The sequence below is a fragment of the Orbicella faveolata genome, unplaced genomic scaffold, assembly GCF_042242905.1.
Source record: "Orbicella faveolata isolate gen_17 unplaced genomic scaffold, um_ofav_v1 contig_13, whole genome shotgun sequence".
NCBI classification, from domain to species: Eukaryota; Metazoa; Cnidaria; class Anthozoa; order Scleractinia; family Merulinidae; genus Orbicella; species Orbicella faveolata.
Genome location: NW_028301540.1, coordinates 21590377 through 21610910, shown reverse-complemented (window position 1 = coordinate 21610910; position 20534 = coordinate 21590377). Strand labels below are relative to the sequence as shown.

The 20534-nt window shown below is 38.2% G+C and overlaps 1 protein-coding gene across 3 annotated transcripts; it reads right to left on the bottom strand.

Moving 5' to 3' along the window:
• Positions 1-138: 138 nt before the first annotated feature.
• On the bottom strand, positions 139-19147 carry LOC110051150 (uncharacterized). Of its 3 annotated transcripts, none has more exons than XM_089285067.1 (6): positions 19065-19147; positions 8630-8840; positions 5666-5866; positions 3888-3932; positions 2764-2895; positions 139-1835 (listed from the first exon to the last, which is right to left on the bottom strand). In XM_089285067.1, the coding sequence occupies exons 2-6, from the start codon at positions 8793-8795 to the stop codon at positions 1078-1080; spliced, it is 1302 nt and encodes a 433-aa protein (XP_089141193.1). In that variant the 5' UTR covers positions 8796-8840; positions 19065-19147; the 3' UTR covers positions 139-1077. The 3 variants fall into 3 exon arrangements, with proteins under 3 accessions (XP_089141193.1, XP_089141192.1, XP_020612799.2); XM_089285066.1 differs by lacking the exon at positions 19065-19147 and adding an exon at positions 14121-14238; XM_020757140.2 differs by lacking the exon at positions 19065-19147 and adding an exon at positions 8955-9099.
• Between the last annotated feature and the right edge of the window lie 1387 nt (positions 19148-20534).

Below are 20534 nucleotides of genomic sequence, written 5' to 3'. Positions count from 1 at the left end.
TCAGCGATAACCTTTAAGGTAAGCTCAGATTGTTATGGAAAAAAACTAATCCAAAGGATAAAAGTTTCAGCAACATCACCTATAAAGTCAGGGCTTAAAGCAAACAAGAGAAAATTACATTAACGATGAAAACAAATCACCAATGAACTTGATTTTTATTTGATAAATGTATACTTTTCAAGGAAGTTATGTTACTGAGTCAACTTTCATTCTTTTTTTTTTACACGATTACGTTATTGAAATCATCCATTTTATAATGTACAAGCATTGTTGATCAATTCGGATCCTACTATGTTAATTATTTATCAGTTCTCTTACTAAAGCTATGCATATCAGCTTTGAAAGCACTGAATTTGTCAGTCTGTCACGTTTTCGTTTCTGACAATGCCGAGTGTTTAATACTATTAAACTCTTTGTTATTTTACCCATTAATTTTACAAGCAAAAGTAGAGGGCAAAAGCGGTTACTATAAGATAAAGATACAACGAAGCTCAATGCACTTGTGGGGCACATCGTTACGGAGACTAAACAGAACCATTAAATAACTCAGCCTTGTTTGGTCTGTCGTTCTTCAAAGAGTAGTTCAATGATCCAGTAAAAAAGTTGAAGCTTTGGTCTGCTACAAAATACTTATCTACAGACTTTACTCTTGTCATCTTTTTTTTCCCTGTAGCTTACATACGCGGTACACCTTTACTGATTCGACTTGAAACTTTAGAAAGTTACATCAGCGGTCTTAATTGTTATTTTTAACGCAGATATCGAGAGTTAAAATGGATGGTTCAACTGTGCATAAGAGAATCAAGTTCAAGTAAAATCACATTTCGTAGAATAACCTTTGAACAATAAAACAGACTTAAAATGCAGAATCAGCTCTCAAATCATGTTCAATAAGTCAAAGTGTCTTCCGACGCGCCCATCAAGTCCTGCCTACAGACCACCGATCAACAGCGGTCCACAGAGCGCTTCCATATAATATTAATATAATATCAAACTTCAGTCAGTCGTTTTCAAAGTCATTAGCCTCTCGGGAGACTATCAACGTTTAATCTTATCATCTGCTCACGTGTGCACGCATCAAAGATTGGTTACTTCTCTGTACTCTTGTATTTTCTGTACATTGATTCGTTTACTACTGTCGCCTCGTTTTGGTGGATCTGGCCTTCTTGGAAGCTGGCTCTCTTTTTGTACTCCACCTGGGTGCGTTGTTGCAGGTTGATCCTGTTTAGGCGGCTCTATGACCCAGTGGATGACATTTTCTAGAGGGTTTTTAGTGATTTTCTTTCGCTTTGCAGCCTCTTCGCTACCCATGAGTCCATTTAGAAGTCGCTCTTCAGCTATTCTTAATCGTTCGTTTTGATTCTCGTCGTATGACCATCTCTTAGAGATACCTCTGTAATTTGGGCTGCGGGGATTACCCACGGTCAAGTGATCGGAATCACCGGAGCTTTCCGAGCAGGAATCGGAAAACGGCAGTGAGGTGTCCGACGATCTGTCGGACGATGGTCGGCTTCTTTCAAATTCCGAGGCATAGAAATTAATGGGCAACGTGTAACTCCTTGTTTCCTTGTTGCCTCCTTCCGAAGGTGTGGTCGTAATGAGGTCCGACTGCGATCGGGGCCTGACTTCGGTATTCTCTGATTTTCGTAAGCCTTCGCTCCGAAGAGAATTACGTTTCTGTCTTTCGCTGACGTACTCGGAGATTTTTGCGACCTCCGTTGCGGAACGTCGCCTTGGTTGGTCTGGGACAGCAAGCCTGGCAAGACCGGATGTGACGTCGTCTGTAGAAGACTTTATCGATGAAGGAGGTGAGTCATCAGTCCTTGATGGGGAGACTGTTGATAAAGAAACACATGCTAGATTGATATTTTGTTCAGTGGCAAAGTCAATTCAGTTTGCATTAACGACAGGTCGTGCAGTACAGTACCCCTGATTAGTTTGTAGCTTAGGTTAGACAATTTTTTTTAGCATACTCTGTAATAGGACCATAAAAAACGACGAAGTATAAACGCGCCAAACAGCAAGATAAGGTTATATTTATTTGCGTTATGATATTGCTCGCTTTCAGTTTTACATGCGTACGACTTTTCTCCGATCTCGTTCAAAAAATCAGCGATGAGTAATTTGCAACCGCTTTTCTTCACAAGAAACCCTGCGAGGTTCTCACACGTCCTGCCCAAGTTTTTCTTTAAAAAAAAAAAGACTCGAGGCTTTCACCATTATATCTCTTGTTGAACTTGCTATTCTTGAAACCCTTCCTGACAACGTTATCTTTTTGTTAAGTGTGACAATGTTTTCGTAAACACGTTACAATAAGCATTGTTCGAACACCTGCTAGGCGATAAATTTATTTTTAGAACTTATTTCCCGCCTGGTCTGAAGCTAATCTCGCAACATCTGAGAGAAGTGTGCATGAAGTAACGCTGCCCCATGTTACTTGTGAAAAATTATACTAGCTATTTGATGAACAGAAATGACGTGACTTCATTAGATAGGAATTTGACTACGTATTTGATCATAATTTGCCTCCAAACGTAGGCTGCCAATAAATTAAATAGTCCTTCTTCTGTCAAGAATTCTGTTATTTTAACGTGAAACTGTACGTATCTATAATGATGGGCAATATCTTATAAAAATACCCATTGAGCCACAGAGCGGCATCGTGCTGGTATTGTTGTCTCCAACACATGATATGGAACTCCACAAATCAATACAATCGGCAATTAAGTCACCTACAGTCAAAACACAAGTCACGAAACTTACTTGCACCTCGTCCAAGAGGACTGGAAGCTCTTTCAACACTTTTCCAAAACTGGTCTGAAAGGTTCTCAAGCGATTTATGATAATTTTGAACGTTCCTGTGCCTGTTCTTTGGGTCTCTAAGGTCACTGTTTTCTGTTGGCGTAATAAACTGATATTAGCCTTGTACACTGTATATATTAAATTTTTATGAATTAAACGCCTCACGTCTTTCATAACGTTTCAACGAAAAAAATATATTGTTGGCCCCGACATATTGAAGAATATGCCACTAACTTACATACGAAATACCTTAAGAAATACCCAGATCTAAATTGCCTTAAATACGTTTACCTTCAGATCATACGCCTGAAAATAGCGATCTCTGATCGTTTAAATTTGTTCTTAGATGTTCTCGGCGTTGTTTTCACAATGTAATTGCTATATATCAGCCAACAAAAGTTAAAAACGGTTCGACAAATTGCGATCCCTAAAACGATACAATGAAAACAGGAAAGGCAAGCCTGAGATAATCACTATTTTAGCAAACTGAAGTCGGAAATTGCGCTTTTCAAGCAACACAAACGGCTAAGACAGAAAATAGAACCTGTCGGAATATAAACTATGAATCAACAAATCAAAATTATGGGGTCGCAAATAACAACAGGAAAGAAGATTAAAATTTCTTGAGTTGTCGCTAGGTTTGTGAAAACACGCTTATGTTGATTTCCGGACAGCGATTTGTCGTCATTTGGAAATTTTTTGCAATCTAATACCCATCGATAGTGACCTCAAGTGAACATTCACAATTCCGACGTAATGCTTAGTGAAAAACTGTTTGAAAGGCTCATATCGTCTTTAGACTCTTAACCAACGGCTTTGCGTAGTTCGGTAAAGTTCGTTAAAGTAACTCTTCTGCCACGTGTAAATAAAACCAATTTCCCATTTTCTGTGCCATAATTCTTTACTATCGAGGAAGTTTTGCTGAAGTTCAATGGAACAATACGTGAAGGCATGCTTTCTTTCCGGTAAGAAACTCACCAGTGTTAAGGTCGACAAGGAAGCCATGGAACTCGGTGCGATACGAACTATCAAAGTTTAGTGACGCAAGAAACAAAAGAGGAACAACACAAAGTTTACAAACTTACCTGTAGCGTGAGGGTCGTATCGATACAGAGACCTGAAGTAGTTATCTGTGAGAAAGAAAACAGAACAACATCAGTGATTTCAATATACCACACAACGTAGCAATACTTTAGTAGCGATGTTTAGTTTGTCAAATGACGCTACAGACATCTCAAAGGATAACCTTGAATGAGTCTTGCTCTGACCACGGCGGGCTTGACGGCCAAGTTGTTATTGTGATCGGAAAACTTCGGTTTCACTCGCTTAAACTTCAACATATTGCAACCTTCGCTGCTCCTTTAACATTATCAAACCATCTAACAATGATCTTTTGTCGGTTCACAGTGGTCGTGGAGTACAAAGACATCAAATCTTCGTTGCTATTGTAGTCTATTGTAAATACAGCAAAACCTTAAATGAAATTACAACCAGCTCTTCTTCTCTTACAAACGAGCAGTGCCGAGTCAATTGCTAAATCGTCGGACGTTTGACCACAGTAATCAGTAGCAAATTGACTACTGAACCGAGGCACGTTCTCTAATCCACCGCGCGGTTTTAGAATTTTGCATTGAAGTGTAGATCTCTTGGATATTAATCGTCGATGGGCATGTAGCTGTATTGATTTCTTTTCGCGGGTGGTACACGAGACTCGAAGCGTGATAGTGATGTATCCAGTGCCACAGGTCAGTTCAGGACTCTCCCTCACTTATTTATAGAGATGTAATGACTGAGCGCCTCGAGAACTGAGGATATTAATAGGCTTTTGACTTCATTAAACAAATTACATCTAATTATGCCAAATCATGCGGTCTGGTCCTTTCAAAGCAATCAAAAGGCACGGTTCGTTTACATTCCTGAAGCCAAGGAAGGAATCGTTTCTAAGCTATTAACACAACCTCTCGAAATGACAAACTGATTGACGTTTCTGTTTTTCTTGGCCTCACTTTCTTGTTTTTCAAGTGTGTTTGGTAAATTTTATGCTGCCTCGGGGCGTTTTTAGGCGTGGGAACCAGTCGGAAACAAGGGTTGTTTACTCAGTAGTGTCATGCTGTTTGGGTTCACCCTCCAATCCGTCAATCAAACGAGTTACCTTGCAAAAGTTCAAGCAGTAAAGTGAAAGAATCATAGACAAGTTCTTTTGCAGAGTAGAGGGAGACTGCTCTGTTTTTAAGCTTTGCACGGGAAATAAGTTAACTAGTTCGTTTAATAAAACAACAAAGTTAAAACCGCGTTTTGTCCAAACAACAATAGAATGTGTTGTTTTTTGTCTTGTTATTGTTAGGCACTTTCTCTCTTTGAACTGGGTTTTGCCGCCCTCAAACTGGTAAAAAAGAAACAGGGAAAGGCAATTTCCGGGCAGAAGTGAACTGATCATATGTTTTGAACATACGGACATTTTTCCGTCGGCCCTGCGAGACAGGCCGTCTGTTTTTTTTCAATAAGAATCTGATAATATCGATCAATCTTTGAGAACGAAAAACACTGAAAATATGGATGACAGTTCTTTTTTCACCCTATATAACATCTTTTCATAAATTCAACTTATAACTGTTCTAAATGAGCTACTCTCTTTCACGTACACATAGCTATTATGTAGACAACAAATTGCTTAAAATCTTTTGGGATTTTAATCCCAAAAGAATTTAATCTCAAAAGGTTTACCTCGACAAAATAGTCTTTGAACTATCCTTAAGTTCGTTGTGCAAGATACATTTCGTCTTCTTAGGTTTGTACATTGCCAAACACAAAAATTAAAATTTTATGGTCCCGGTGTGATAGGATAAATGTTCAGAGTATTTACCTGTCCTGAAGCCACGAGCAGGTAAGGTGGCCGCGCGGGTCTTGTGAATCTCACTGAGGTCTGGGTGTGAGAGAGAGCTTTGATCCTTGGTTAGTTTCCCGGATGTCAGAGTGTTACTTGAGGTGTTCAAGGATTCATCGGAGCCAGACCCCCCGGTTTGAATCGACTGACTGGAACGCGATTTGGGATCTTGTGGAAGTTCTGCGTTGACAAAAAAACAACAAAAACAGAAATAACTTAAAAATGTTGCAAGGGACTCAATCACATTGACAATGTTTCTGTTTGTGTGAGTTGAATAGTCGTTTTGTTTTGAGGGACCTTATAATAACAGTGTGAGTACGAGATTGAGTAAAGTACGATTTCGAATTTCAATCTAGTTCCGTTCGAAGGTCTCATATCTCCATAATTTCGCTAATCAGCTGAATAGAACTCAATCGGTACTCGATCAAGATACTCTTGAAAGCATAAGGTTTGAAAAAGTGTAGTATTTTTATTGGAATTTTCTCAGGCAAACTGTTAAAGAAAACAAATAAGAGTAATTTTTAACTATAACAAGAAACTACGTAATAAGACTTCTTCAAGTCTTCCTCTAGTTTCACATTAAAGAAAACAAAACAAGTTCTAAATGCAAGCCAGCGAAAAGGAAGATTATAGAAACCGTTCAAAGTACACATTTAGGTACAAAGCACAGTGGTAAATGACAAAGTTCACGTGTAGTGTACATAGTAACGTACAACACGCTGAGAAGAAACCCGTGCGACATGAAATGCACTAAATCTGTGTATAAAGAGCGAGAAACGAATCACGCGCTACTCGTGGGCGTTATCACATTAGTCGCTACTCAACCATGCACTAGAAGCTATAGTGCAAAGAAATGCGGTATGGAGCAGTTTTAAATAAATATGGTTATTTTTTGACTCCATTTCTTGGCTTGTGCTGCTCAATTTTAAGGCTTTTAAAGGCAATGGACAACCTCGTTCTCAGGGTCTCTCTCTCCCCGAGAGACCCAAGGAACCAGATTTGGCGGCAATGGAGGGGACGCAAACTGAGTTGGGTGAGAGCACGTGTCTGAATCTCCTTAGCAGACCAGTGTCCCGCTGTGAGGGTTGCGTGTCATTTCTTAAAACCGAGGAACAAACGTGCAATAATTCGTGTCATTAACAGAGGCTCCACAGGCTAACTAAACACCCTATGTCTCTCGCTGATACAGCACTCTTGGTCTAAATTTCAGCTTCCTTAGTGGGTTATTTACTTACTATTTTATCTGCTTGCCAAAATGAGAAAAACTGTAAAAAATGATGACTCTACGCGGAAGCGATCTCTTCATTCTTTCTTTTCTTGATTTTAACAATAGAATAATTTTGAATGTTTAAATTTTGAATGAATTTGACTGGCAGACATTCATCCTTCGTTATTATGTCTATTTCTAAAGTTCAAGAACTTTGCGTTGCAAGCATTCCAGGTTTGTTTTGAAATGCAGAGTGGATGTGAGGTAGCTAATTGTCTCCAAGGTTAGGGTCTGTGCCATGTATTCTGACAAGATTATTCAGATTTAAAGCGGTCTTAACTATGTAATCTTGAAGGACTGGATTGCAATTTATTTTCTTAAAGCCGGAAATTTCAAGGAACAATGAATTACATCGATGTTGACCTCCTCTTTAAAAAAATGCTTGGTGATAATTTTCAAGTAATCGTTAATAATGCGCTATGAAAATAAAACATCCAGTTGTTCTTCGATAGAGGGCAACGCGCTAATCTTTCGTGCTTTTCTCTTTATCGACAACTAAAGAGGTGATAACATTCCTTTTAGGAATCAATTAGCAGTTGTCAACATGCTCGCTCGTCATTCCCAGCCAGGAATGCCTTTTAATTAGTCTCCCACTGTGTTGTAAAACGTTCGTTTTTGAGACTCGCATCAGGATATAAAATCCACCGATCGCGTGCAGGAATTTTGTCGCGTTTGTAAAGTGCCCAAGTTATGCGCGAATGTTGTTGAAAGTCTCTTGAAGCTAAACAAACCCTGCATCATTTCGCGATCGATTTGTCGGCTGACAAACAACTCCAAGAGTGGATAAGAAATCTGTTTATTGCGGTTTGCGACATTTGCAACCTTTCCTTGTCTTGATGGCTTCTAGAAGCTGTTATTGTGGTTAGAGTTTACGTAAAACAATTTAATGATTCGCGGAGCATAACGTTACAACACGAAATGTCACGTAACGTTTTCAACAACACATTGATTGATCTTTGTTCAAGGCTTGTTCGCTTTTCCTATGAGACCGCCGCTTGAGCGTAACATGGGCTATACTTCGTCATAATGAAGTTTATGATAACAATATCGAACTCTGTAAACTTTGAAAGAACATAGCAGGAATGCAAAGTATTTGACACGTTCTCTTATTCGATTTTTTTCTCGTGACAGACTGTTCCGCTGGTTTCTAGCTCTACTTCTAGTCTGTTGGAGTTAACTTTAAGCACTCAAGTAGATTTCTTATGTGTGATATGTCAGGAAGAATAAAGAATGTACAATGTTTGAGAGCGCTCAGTCTTTCTTCTTAGCAGTAAGAAAAATTCAGCTGAACCTAATGAAACAAGCAATCACGCGTGGCTTATGTTATTGAATGACTAAACGGCTGCGAAACCATGAACCTGACCTTGTTTTTCCCTACAGTGATGGTGGAAATTATGCAAGTAAACAAAACTACAAGAATACTTCGACTCAAAGTTGAAATGCAGTTTAACTTTTTGCGTTAATGGAAGATCAGAAATGCTAGATTGCTTAAACTTGCATGCTTGTTTTAGCAATTCAATTGCAAATGGCACCTTTGAACAATGGAGACAAGAGATCCAGACTAATCCGCCATACAGCAAAGCGACCGGCTCGAAAGAAGTCTACCCTAGTAAATCAACAGTCGCAGATTCCATAAAGTAACAAGGAAATTCAAACAGTCTGCACTTGATACTCACTCAGACACAGTGGACAAGGTTTGTCTACAAAGAGACACGAATAGCATCGTGGATGTCCACAGGTATCAATGAGCCTTCTCTTGTGTGAATTGTCGTATCTTTCTCCGCAGTCGGGGCAAGTTATAAACTTGGGTGAAGACCACTGAGTTTCCATTGCTGACGGCATTGGTTTTACAAAATGCCGCGAACTCAATTCAATCTTTGCTGTTTACTGAAACATAAGCAAAACAACGTAAGTAAACGACGCTGAAAACTAATGGAGTCTTACTGTACTGCGCAGATTTGCCTTGCAAACTTAGGAGAGAAAATTCGAGAGCTTGTTCACCTGAGATACAGCTGATAACTTGTTTAAGAGTACTTTTGATAAAGAATTTCGATCTGTTATGATTCAACTCTCGAGTGTCCAAGTCTGCCGGGACAAGCTCTGGTCCAATACAGTTATGTAGTCTTGTGACGGACGCAGAAAAAAAAAAAGCAAAATATAATACCCTCGGTGACAATTGGTTAAATATCCAGGGCTTAATCAATTGATTGGAAAATGCCTTGATTGACAACAGAACAATAGAAGTGTCAAAAGACAAAATCACAAGAAATAATCCTTCAAATGTCCGTATATATAGAATAAAGTGCTGACGCGTAACAAGGTTTTGTACGCAGCCCAATCTTGTGGAATTGAAAAAGAAAATGAACATAATATACAGCAATTTTGTGGATTGCGGTAAATTATCGCTCATTGAAATTGGTGAAATCATAAGTAGTCTCAGGATCGTGCCGTTACGGTGGCTTTAAGGCGCGGAATGCAAGCTTCCAGCGGAGCAAACGTTTGCCTCAAGCACGCTTTTTTGGAAAGTTATTGTTCTAAAAATGAATTGCTGTAACGTTTGTAATATTTACCTCCCTCACTTTGAATGGGCTCGAGACGAACGTACAATTTGCAAAAAATTTTGAATTTCCTTATAGACATCGAAGTGACAGAGATTAAATGTTGATCTCAGTGTCTAATCCATTTTGTAAATGCTTTTCTTTTTAAAGTGAGTGTCGTCTAAAGATAGATTGGAGTATAATCTCTCTGGACAACGTGAAAACGCTCACGTTGACCTAGACCCTAACGTGCGTATGGCTGATTCATCAAAAGGTGTGGATGCTACCGTGATTTTGGAGCTAAACCCTCGCAAACCGCACTACTTCAACTGTCTGGCTTTTCCACTTACGTCACCGCAAGTGCTGGCGAAAAAGTCAATTAGAAGCTGTAGAACTTGAAGTATCAATCACTTAAAATGAACCAATAGGCACGCAGAGATTCGCATCGGCGATCGGTCAAGCTATCGGCACGCGGCAAAATAAACTTGCCGAAATGGAACATTTATTTGATCTTCAAAACAAGCGGAAATCTTGTTAAAAAGTAATTAGGCTGAAAGGCTCTGCTAAATAAAAAAACGTTTCCAGGCGCAGCAAGAAGAGGCAAAGTCTAAATTGCCCACACATTTCAAAATACACCTCTCCTGTAGTGAATATATTGCTCCACCCTGACACAAATGTAGTCCTATAAATTGCAAATTAGTGTCACAAGACTTTGGAATTCAGATTCTATTCTTGACCTTAAAACAAACTTTTTTTCCTTTTTGCTATTACGCGGCCATTAGCTTGTTGTTGTGCAATAGCCTACCCTAACGTTGGGAAGAGAGAGAGAAAAAAAAAAAACACTGGGAGCTGATAAGCTTTTTCCATCGCTCATAGGTACGCTATGGTGTCCACAGTTTAAGTAGCGCTCATTTGTCGTCTGTGGGCGTGGTAATTTATCTTCTCCTGTGATGTCGGGAAAGACGTTTCTCTTCATAGAATCACTACATTTCGCACTTGACTCAACAAAATGATATGGGTGAATTTGAAAGCGAATTACGTATTAACAAAAATACTATTGCTGCCAAACTAAGACAATACGAGAAGCTTTCATAAGTCCAATCTAAAGTAGCACTTTTAAGGTCATGAGTACTATCTATGGCCGAAAGAGATTCTTGTTCTAGCTCTTTATAAGTGTTTTTTTTTTTTTATTTTTTATAAATATTGAGAACCCTAAAGATAACACTTTACTAAGATGGAAAAACGCCAAAGACTTAGTAAAGAGCCAAGGCGGTCACCAAAAACGAACGCTAACATTTTAGAGAGATTGTTCCAGAAGCCGGAAAACTAAAAACAAACTTAAATTTTTAAGATGCCTCGTTCTTGACGTAACTCTTTTAACACTTGCCTTTAAGCAATTTATTTGTGTTATTTTTATAATACCAACTGCTTGTTGCGTGTTTAGTGTAATAAGGCATTCATTTGAACAATTATCGTGCTACGCTGAAGAGGACGATGCTTTCAACCCACTCTTTGTGTGGTTTGTTTTGTCTTATCACGCCCACGAACATTGAATCAGCTGTCACTCTCGTTCAAGAGGTTATTTTCAACCGCACACTCAGAAAATGGGCAAAACTTGAAAATTTACCCAATTTGAAGTGTTAAAACAAAGAGAAATAAGTAAAGTATCTCCGTTTCCTTCATATACCCCAATGATTGCGGTAACTTCGCTCGAATGCATGTCCTTCGGCGAAAAACGTTCAACTAGTGACATCGAACTCTTGTTATATGAAGGGCAATAGATTTTCGACCCCCAGAGTGATTCAAATAAAAACCAAATATTATTCGAACAAACGTCGATAGTAGATTTTAAAAATAAAAGACTAAATAAAGCCCGATGGAATATTGGTGCTTTTCAACAAAACAGGTATAAGCATGATAGTTGTGAATGGTTATCGTAGCACTATTAGCCTGACTTATCCCGCACGAAGTCTTAGAACGCGGAATGGAAACTTGACAAATTGTACTCTAGTAGTCCCTGATGCGTAAGATGTTTAGTCCTTATTGCTTTATTTTTCTGTAATCGTGACAATCTCACAAAAATATTTCGAGAATGGGTACTTATGCTACGTCAAGCTTTGTTTCGTTCCATACGATCTTGTAATACTAAGTAAAACTTGATTTAATTGTAAAATTCAATAATTGTATGTTTAAGTATCAAACTTCTATTCTGCCTTCCTCTTTACCCTTTAATCCTCTCAAATCCACTTACCTCTTATTTGGAAAAGATTTCGCTATGAAAGAACGTAATTTTGTACGAAACCGAACTATGCTATAACATTCAGAGAGTCAATCACTGAATTGACGCGTTAGTTAGTTCCACTGTGTATATTATGCTCGGTGACTGTCCCTGTATATTGCCAGCTCCACAGTTAATACTCCAAACAAATCTTTAATATGAGCTTTATAAAGGGTGGTATTTGGTTAAGAATTCTATTCGAGAACACTTTATATATAGAGAGACTTACGTCCGTTTCTCGTGAAAGCCTCACCCACGACGGTTTCCGAGGCGTGATTTTAAAACCGGCGTCTTGTACTCAAGTATTGCTGAGCAAAAGGAGGAAGTGTTTTGAGTATGTTGGAACAAACTTCTTCAGTTTTACTGACGTGGAAACCCGTGGCCGCTTGTAAACGTTTAATAAAGTTAGGTCCTAAAATTGCTCAGTGAAAATCAATAACTCTAAACGGCCTCTTTTATAAAAATGTTTTTAATAAGCATCTCTTTGTTCTCAGCGGGATTTTACCTTCGCACTCTGACTATAAATAGTGGTATTGTTTTTAAAGACGAAGACGAATAAAATATGGGTTCATCTTATTGATCGTGGGCAACTGCCTTCGAATGGTTAGTGCAAGTTCAATGAAAATAGCTATTCTTCAGTTTTGTAGTCCAACAAATCTATTCCCCAATTCTGAATCAAGTAAACAGTCAATAAAATTTGTAAAAACATTGAAAAATAAAAAGCATTATTGCGTGAAGCGAACTTACTGGATACTATAGCAAGCTGTAGCTCTTTATTGTAAGTTTTATACCGCCTATTACAAAGAATGCGAAAACTTGTATTGTATCCTGCGAAATCTAGTTTATCCTGTCGTAAGTAAACTGTAATAGCCTTTGACAGCGTCACACAACTAAGCATTCGTCAGCACTATAGTTTCCACGGAAACATAATCGAAAATAACGGAAAGCATTTCCGCCGTTGTAAATCGATATTTGTCAATATGTGTTATAAACCTTCAATTTTAACACAAGATATTTGAACTCTCTAAGCAAGTTATAATTTGAGCAGTTGAGTATTGCCAAAAATGTTTCTTGAGGAAAATTAGGTAAAAAAGCGCTAGAAGACTATTACGGAAGTGTTTTCTAGTCAACGTCACCGCCTATCAGACGAACGAATATTAATAAAAAAGACCGCGTCGACAATATTTTTGTACCATCAGCAAGGACAGACAAATTATTCAACATGATCTGATTTGACGAACACTCGGGTGTGATGAAACGGTCCACAGTATGTTATCATCTGATAACAAGACACTCACATGACCATTGAGTATTTTCGTTATGGTTAAATTTTACGTTCGCCAGACGCGTGAAAAACTTTTAGAACAAAACATCGCGAATTACCTGTCCTAAGAGCTAATAAAGGGTTACCTCAGTAGTCGTAAATAGAGACCAACTGCGACTTTTCTCACACAATAAACAACCGGAAGACTTTGTACTACATGACTCATCAAAGTGAGAACATCGCGTGAGTGAAATGTAGCATGAAAACTGACTACCTCACTGAACAGACCGTGCAACAAGCGGAAAGCCAAAGTGATTGCAACAAAGTTTCTTATTTTGTAGATGAGTTAATAAATCCGGCTCTAGGAAGCAAACAGTTAGTTTCTGATTGTTGTTAAAAGTGGCAATTCACTTGACTGTCAGTAACTCGGACTTTCAATGATTAATTCTCAATATTAAAAAAGGACTTTATAAACCTAAGCAGTGATTATCCTTGAACAGTGTGTTTCATACTTAGAAAGAAATTCTTACTAAAACTGTGTATAAATGAACTTGGCTAAAAAGGCAAATTATTGTCATATAACTGATTTAAAATCGGTTGTGGTAGCCATTGACGAATACTGACTTTATAGTAGAGAGTTTTCCATTTATTTCTGCTCTGCTTCTGCAACAAGCTGGAAATTGCTGGAACGCTGTGTCTGCCTTTGGTTCGTTTGTTTCGACGAACACCTCAACGAGCTTTCTAAACGTTTGATCTTTTTCACCAGAAATATTTATCTAGGATTTTGAAAAGGTCGACCTCATGTGCAGCTGTATGGATAACGCGTGCCATTTACTGTCACAAATGAGCGCTTTACGACTGAATTGACACTGCACGCGATGACAAGAGCTAATAAAGGGATTAAAATATCTACCCGATGTTTAAATATCTCACGACCCTATTGTCTATAAAACATCTAAGAAACACCATAGAGTTATCCAACTTTGTCCGTGTTGGAAATCCAATGAGGCTATCCAACTTTGTTCGTGTAGTTTGCTTAGAACTATAAAATGTAAATGATATTTATGAGTTAATGCATGAGTTCGTACCTTTTGAATAGCTGTAAATATTCTTTTGAAATCATCTTGTCCTAAGCAATAGTGCTGTGATCGGTTGTTCTATAACGGGCACTAGTTGACATCTCGCTGTTCAGAGTTATTATGGCAACAACTTGGTGAGAACCATTTTATATTTCGCACAAGAAAGGCTGCTAATAGGGTGGGTGGATGTCATCATCTTTGACGTCATAAGTTTCTATTTGATTTATTTTCAGTTTATTCCTTTGTTTCTGATCTCATTAAGATACAATCTCGAGAGGCCAATAATATATTGCGCCAAAGTCTATTGTTCTTCTGAATTGTTTCGTGTAAGATGCAGTCGTTCTGCGTCAAATAACTCACAAAATGGCGGAAGCCCAATTTACGATTTGAACCGACGTCACCCGAAGGTCGAACGAACAAATTAAAGTTGGCGGCTGACGAAACTTGATCGTAAAAACCAGAATAACTGTTTTGTTTCAAGCAACTCATTCGTGACAGTTCGAGTGTGTTACGAACAGAGCCGAAGATTTCCGAAATCGCAACGACTCTTAATAACTTGTGACCTTGAATGACACAATAATGTTCTTTCGGCAGTTACGTTTATTCTAATAGTGAGTAGACACTGGCTATCAGGTTTGATTCGTCCAGTAGCTTCCAGTGGGTTATACATTTTATTTTTTTTCCCAAAGCAATTTAACCACCTTAAAGTTAGCGTTTGTTGCCTAGGTAACCCACAAATATTGGTCACTTGGACAACAAGGAAACCACAAACCTTTTGTAATTGAGGGAAATGGGGCAAAGTTTTAACAGAAAACATAACAGGAAGGTTTACATTATTTATTACTTAAGCTAGACAGACAGCTTTGAAAACAATTGTCCTACGATTTTTGCTTTGATGGGAGATGTACAGAAACATCATGGTGGAGCATTGTCAGAAAAAAAGAGTTCCGGAAATGACAGTGGGATGATCAAGGGATGAAAAATGATATGAATAGTAATGCAAAGTTCTTTTACACAACGACGAATTGAACAACAACAACAACAACGACGCCGACGACAAAACAAAAGAGATTTCCATCCGGTTGGCAAAAAGGCATTATGAATATTTAAGTCATGACACGATTGGCTCAATGTTAAATGAAAAAATTTAAAAGAAAACAGAACGAAACAAAACTCCGAGTAAAAAAAAAAAGACAGAACCTTTGTCCAGCTAAAATGAATGCTCAGCAGAAATTTTTTTCGAAGGCCCAGTTCACTCCAACAACATGACGACGAGTCTCATGCTAATGTTTTATGTCCCTAGTGTGAACAGCACAAGTCGCTAAGTCGCTATGATGAAGGAGACGTAACTGTGGCATAACAAATTACAACAGGGAAGTCATGAACACTTGAAATAGGGCACAAACTCTAAGGAATAACGTATTGACTGGAAAATAAACTCTCAGGGCAAGTTATACAGGGGTATATATGCACCATTTAAAGATTCCTATTAAGTTTGGGTTATATTTGGGGTTAGGAAAGAAAGGACTTTGCTTTGACTGAGTGAAACAGCAACAGAAGTTCCTTCTTTCTCGCAAATTGTGGAGCTGCTCTGTCAATCAGTTTAGCTTTGTTTTATCGTAAAGTTAACCTAACAAGGGATTACACCTCTCATTGAATGAAGAAAGATATCCCCTTGCTGTCGAACTCAGTGGAATATTGTGGACAGTGTCGATTTTTGATGGGGGTTTGATATATATTATTGCTGGAGTGTTACTATGGTTACTCGTTCTCTGGCTATACAGGTACAGGGGAGTGTGCACGTTGTAAAAAATCTGGAAAGCAGACGTACATCACTGAGATCGTTGAGTTACCAAGCAGCTTTTAACATTCATCCAGTTGCCGTTTTGATGATGAATTAACACTTTGTAATTGTTATATAAAACGAGAGGCCAAAAAATTTCAATATCCGGTATATTTTGATCTTTTAAAAGAATAAAAAAGAAACACTCTTTCCGTGCAAGGTGGAAAAGGTGGAAGCTTTCGTCAAACCTCGAACCCTTTCAACGACACATATGTTTGTAGTACCAGTGCGGGATTACCCGGGGATAAAGATTGAAAGAGTTTACTCTTGTGCCTGCGATAACAAATTCACCCTGGTGGAAGAACCGTCACCCCGGGTCTTATAGCTTGAACGTTGTTAGGTGTGTTCAAATGTCTTTATGTATAATTGATTAGTGGGAAATAACAAGCTTCAAAACATTCTTATAGAGCCGGGGGCGTAATTTTCACGCCTCCGCGGCTTTCTTTTTAGACGGCAAACCGAAGGTCACAGCAATCAACGTGACGTCACATTTCATTTCATAAATGAATTTCCCGCTGTCACTAAAATGTTCAGTGCTATGTTTGTAACACGTAACCGGTTTCCTTCGTTCACAATACATAACTTTGCGGTCATCAAAAATTTGTTGATCGTTAGAAAACAAGTCAAATGATTGTGGAAAATTTCTTCTCTTTGCAATGACCTGTTCCTAACAATTACGTCACTACACATGACTTTGTGAAGCTGAAATCAGGAAGTCACACCGGTTTATTAGTCTTAGAGTTTTGTTAAACCATTTGATCACAAGTAATGAGTGTTCCTAAAGTAGAGGTATGGTTTGAAATGCATTACCCCATCAAAAGAAAACAACGATGCCACGCTTTTTGATAATTAAAAATGTTGTAAATATTCGTAAGGCGATTTGTAGTTTCATTTCCGATTGACGTCAATGGTTCCCAATGGAACACAACATGGAGTCTTGTTTTTTTCGAACTGAACTTGTTTGGTTTTATTTTATGTCAACAAGTTATGTGACTATGTCACGTACAAGTGATAAGCTCTCCGTAAGCAAATAGCAATTCAATAGAGATTTACTTTTCATTTTGGTTTTCAATCAAAAAGATTTTTCAAGACGTCGATATCGATTGAAGTGCAACATCCTCTGCCAATATCGTAAAGACTACTTTTAGCATTGTTCCAGGTCGCAAAAATACTTTTCTTAACTACTGCTTCCTTTCTTAACGTTACATGCATTAAAATTAAGCTACAAAGCAATTAATTAAAAAAGGAAGGAAATAAAACAAAATAACATATTGTTTAAATGGATAGAAACTGCTTGATAGTTTAACACACTCACATTCCGTCCGTGATTTTCGATGTGATCATAAGTACATAAAAAATGTCTCATAACCGTGGGCTGGTGAGGAAAAAACATAGTCTGTTGGACTCTGTAGCATAAACCCAAGAAACAAAAGCTTATTTAGCTAAGGATTTCCATTTAAAAGACGATTGCTGAGAGGTCATTTTGAACAGTCAGCAAAATGTCAACGAATCTTTGTCTCACTGAAAAGCATAATGCACTAATAGTTCTTCGAGGTGGTCAAGACTAGTTTTATTAACATTGCCTCGTCATTCATAAAAATAAGCTCGAGAGCTTTACATTAATCCAATATCTAAGAAATTAGTGTGAAAATTTAAAGTAATCGCTGAGGCAAACATACTTTCAGAACAACCAACTTCTTTAGTGTTAAATTTTTCCGTCAATTTGTATTTCCTTTTGACTCTCACAATTATGGTTAATGGCACAACGTCCTCTGAAAACCACCTGAGAACCTCTCAAAACAGTGGGCGTTATCAAAACCCTCTTATGAAATAGGCAACCATATTTCCTGGCAAACGAATGCTGCACGAAAGCTGAGGGACTTTTCTAGGACGTTTATTTGAGCTGTATTCCTGTTTAACAACGGTGCAGTACCATCTGCCGTTCGGCTTCTTTTAGGAATTACACGTGTTTACGCGTGACGAGTGCCCTTGACTTTGGATTGTCTTAACACACTAATGCTTATTTGTTTTTGAGGAGAAAAATAAAAGCTGGGACTCGTGGTCTCTAGTTCGAGGTCGAAAGATCTTGTTACGAAAAATATAGAAGTCAGGATCAGGGAAACTTGCTCTTTATGAGAAAGGTTTGAAGCCGTGACAACGAAGTAAACATTGATCAGTGACCAGTATTTTATGGGAGCTATACCGGCACTAAGGAAATACGTTCCTGTGAGAGAACGGTTGAAAAGCGTTACTCATATATAACGTGAGACGTGGGATAAAATAACCCAGGACGTGAACCCTTCTAAGCACAAACTTCCTGTAACCCCTGCTGTTCATTGCTACAAGCGACATGTTGAGCCTGAAAATAAATCTTTCTTGCTAGTGGGACCGCTAAGTACTTTAAATTTTGTACTTCAATTTCTACAAGAACATTTTGCACTTTGTTATCGGGTAACATGATATATATTTGGAAAAAAGACCGACATCTGCGTGTAATACGTTGCGGCGGAAAGAGATAGCGCGACAACTAGCCGAATTTAAAAGTGGTTGTGGCCTTTTATTTTCCTCCTTGTTCTCAAGTTTTCTCTGAGATATGAAAGGTGAATATTTGAAAAATATATAATCCAGGATTAACTAGTAGACTATCCATACCAACGGGGCTAAGCAAGTGGAAAATTGTTCCCCTTAAGCTCGTCATTAGCATGTGAGTGAAAACAGATTGCAACTTAGTTATTTCCTAGGAAAACTCAACTGGATAGTGCTCCTCAATAAATACACGGAAAATTTATGCAAGGCTAGGGATGAATGGGCGCAAAACTTTGATATTCGGAAGATAAACATGCAACTAGTTGTTATTTATGAAGATTTGCCCAAGAGAAGGAGCAGTGTGTTTGTCAAGGATAAAAACCCGCCGCTTTGAAATCATGCGAAATATTAAACGCTACCTCCAATCCTCTTTGTGACGCAATAGAAGGACTCGACAAAGAGATTGCTTACGTAATATTGGCGACTAGCGAGCTAAATGATAGTTATTACGGAAATTTAAAGCATAGAATTTATTTTCTTTTATATAGTAAAGGAAACAAAGCACACAGCGTTACAACACTTACCTGGCTGAAAAGGAAAAGTATCCCACTGCAAATCCCTCACTTTGATTTTCAAAGCAGAGCGTATGTTCACCGTCCAAGTCCTGGATACAATTGAGACGCAACCAGAAGGAAATTGGTTTATCTTCAGCGCATATTTTTACACCGCGTGGGTAGAGACATGCGTCCACTAAAAATAAACACTCACGTCCGAAACTATTTTAACTTGTTTAGATTGGATTTCAAACCCAGGGCAACAATGTGTACGATAAGACCAGAGTGTCTACAGACTCAATCTACGTAAAACTTACATCCTCTTTCAACTTGGATAGTTATATCAAGCATCCGCCAGGGAAACCAGAGCGGGAGAATGTTTATTTGGCGCCGAACTAATCCATTAGGTTTTGAAATGTTTACATATTTTTCTTTATGAACACATTTTCCGCACTTTTCTTGTTTTGTATTCCATCCAGGAACTTACTGGAATACTGCAGGTTCTTTGAAGTGTAAACAAGGCAAACCTGTAGGTAGAACTTGCCAACCTTTCTAAAGAATTCAAGAGTTTTTTTTGCCGAAATTATCTCCTGTTGGTGACCTCGTGCCTCATTTTAATGGAACTTGACCGACATCTAATCATATTTTCCCTCCCTTTTCCCCTCTGGCCCTGCACGCTATTGCGGTCAAGACAGCAGAACTTGTGCGTAGGTTGTTTCCTGAAACGTTGAATTTTCAATTTAGCACGGACTCTCCCCGTAACCCAACAAAGGTTTCTCAAGAAATCCCTTTCCAACACAATAAAATCGAGGAAGTAAACAAGGTTCGATCTCTCTTTTAAAGTATTGGGACAAAACAGCAACTGAAGATAGACCGAGTAAAACAAGGCAATAGGAGGTAAAGAGGAATACAGTTATAGTATACAGAGAACTTATAGAGAACCTTTTGTTCTTAACCTGCAGTAAGTACCAGGCCTAAACCTCAGCTTACACGTAGGTGAAAGGAAATCAATAGCAAACAAAAAATATTCTAAAAATTCAAATTATTCAAAGACATTTAATAGACCTCAGTAGAACGCGCAGTTTACACGATGCATAATACGGAAACATTTAATACTTCTCTCATGTGAAAGCAGACACCTACTTGACACTGCTTGTATATTTAGGGAGACCAGAAAGCGTGGGAAAGGTCGAAGAATACATTGTGTGTGAAATTCGAGTGAACTCAATGATCATACAAAGAATAGCTATTGAAGAGACAGAAATAGATCCTGTGCAGGTTCTAAGTTGCGGATATAAATTTTATATTCTCATCTTTGGTTTTTATCAGCACTTGCTAAAACGCACATGGCGGAAACAAAGACAAAGATATCGATAACTCAACCTAAGGCAACGGCAATTAAAAAGCCAAATGACGCCATTTTAGATGCTGGTTGTCATAGATTGAAAAGATTTTGGAAGGCTAATAGAATTGTTTATGTGAAAATGTGTGGTACCATAA

What these genes read in the sequence shown, in the direction of transcription:
- LOC110051150 (XM_089285067.1), bottom strand. Translation starts at nt 8,795, where the DNA reads ATGCCGTCAGCAATGGAAACTCAGTGGTCTTCACCCAAGTTTATAACT. An exon ending in ACCTTGTCCACTGTGTCTGA is followed by an intron (nt 5,867 to 8,629) that starts GTGAGTATCAAG and finishes TTGTCAACGCAG; the next exon opens with AACTTCCACAAGATCCCAAA. An exon ending in ATACGACCCTCACGCTACAG is followed by an intron (nt 2,896 to 3,887) that starts GTAAGTTTGTAA and finishes TTACGCCAACAG; the next exon opens with AAAACAGTGACCTTAGAGAC.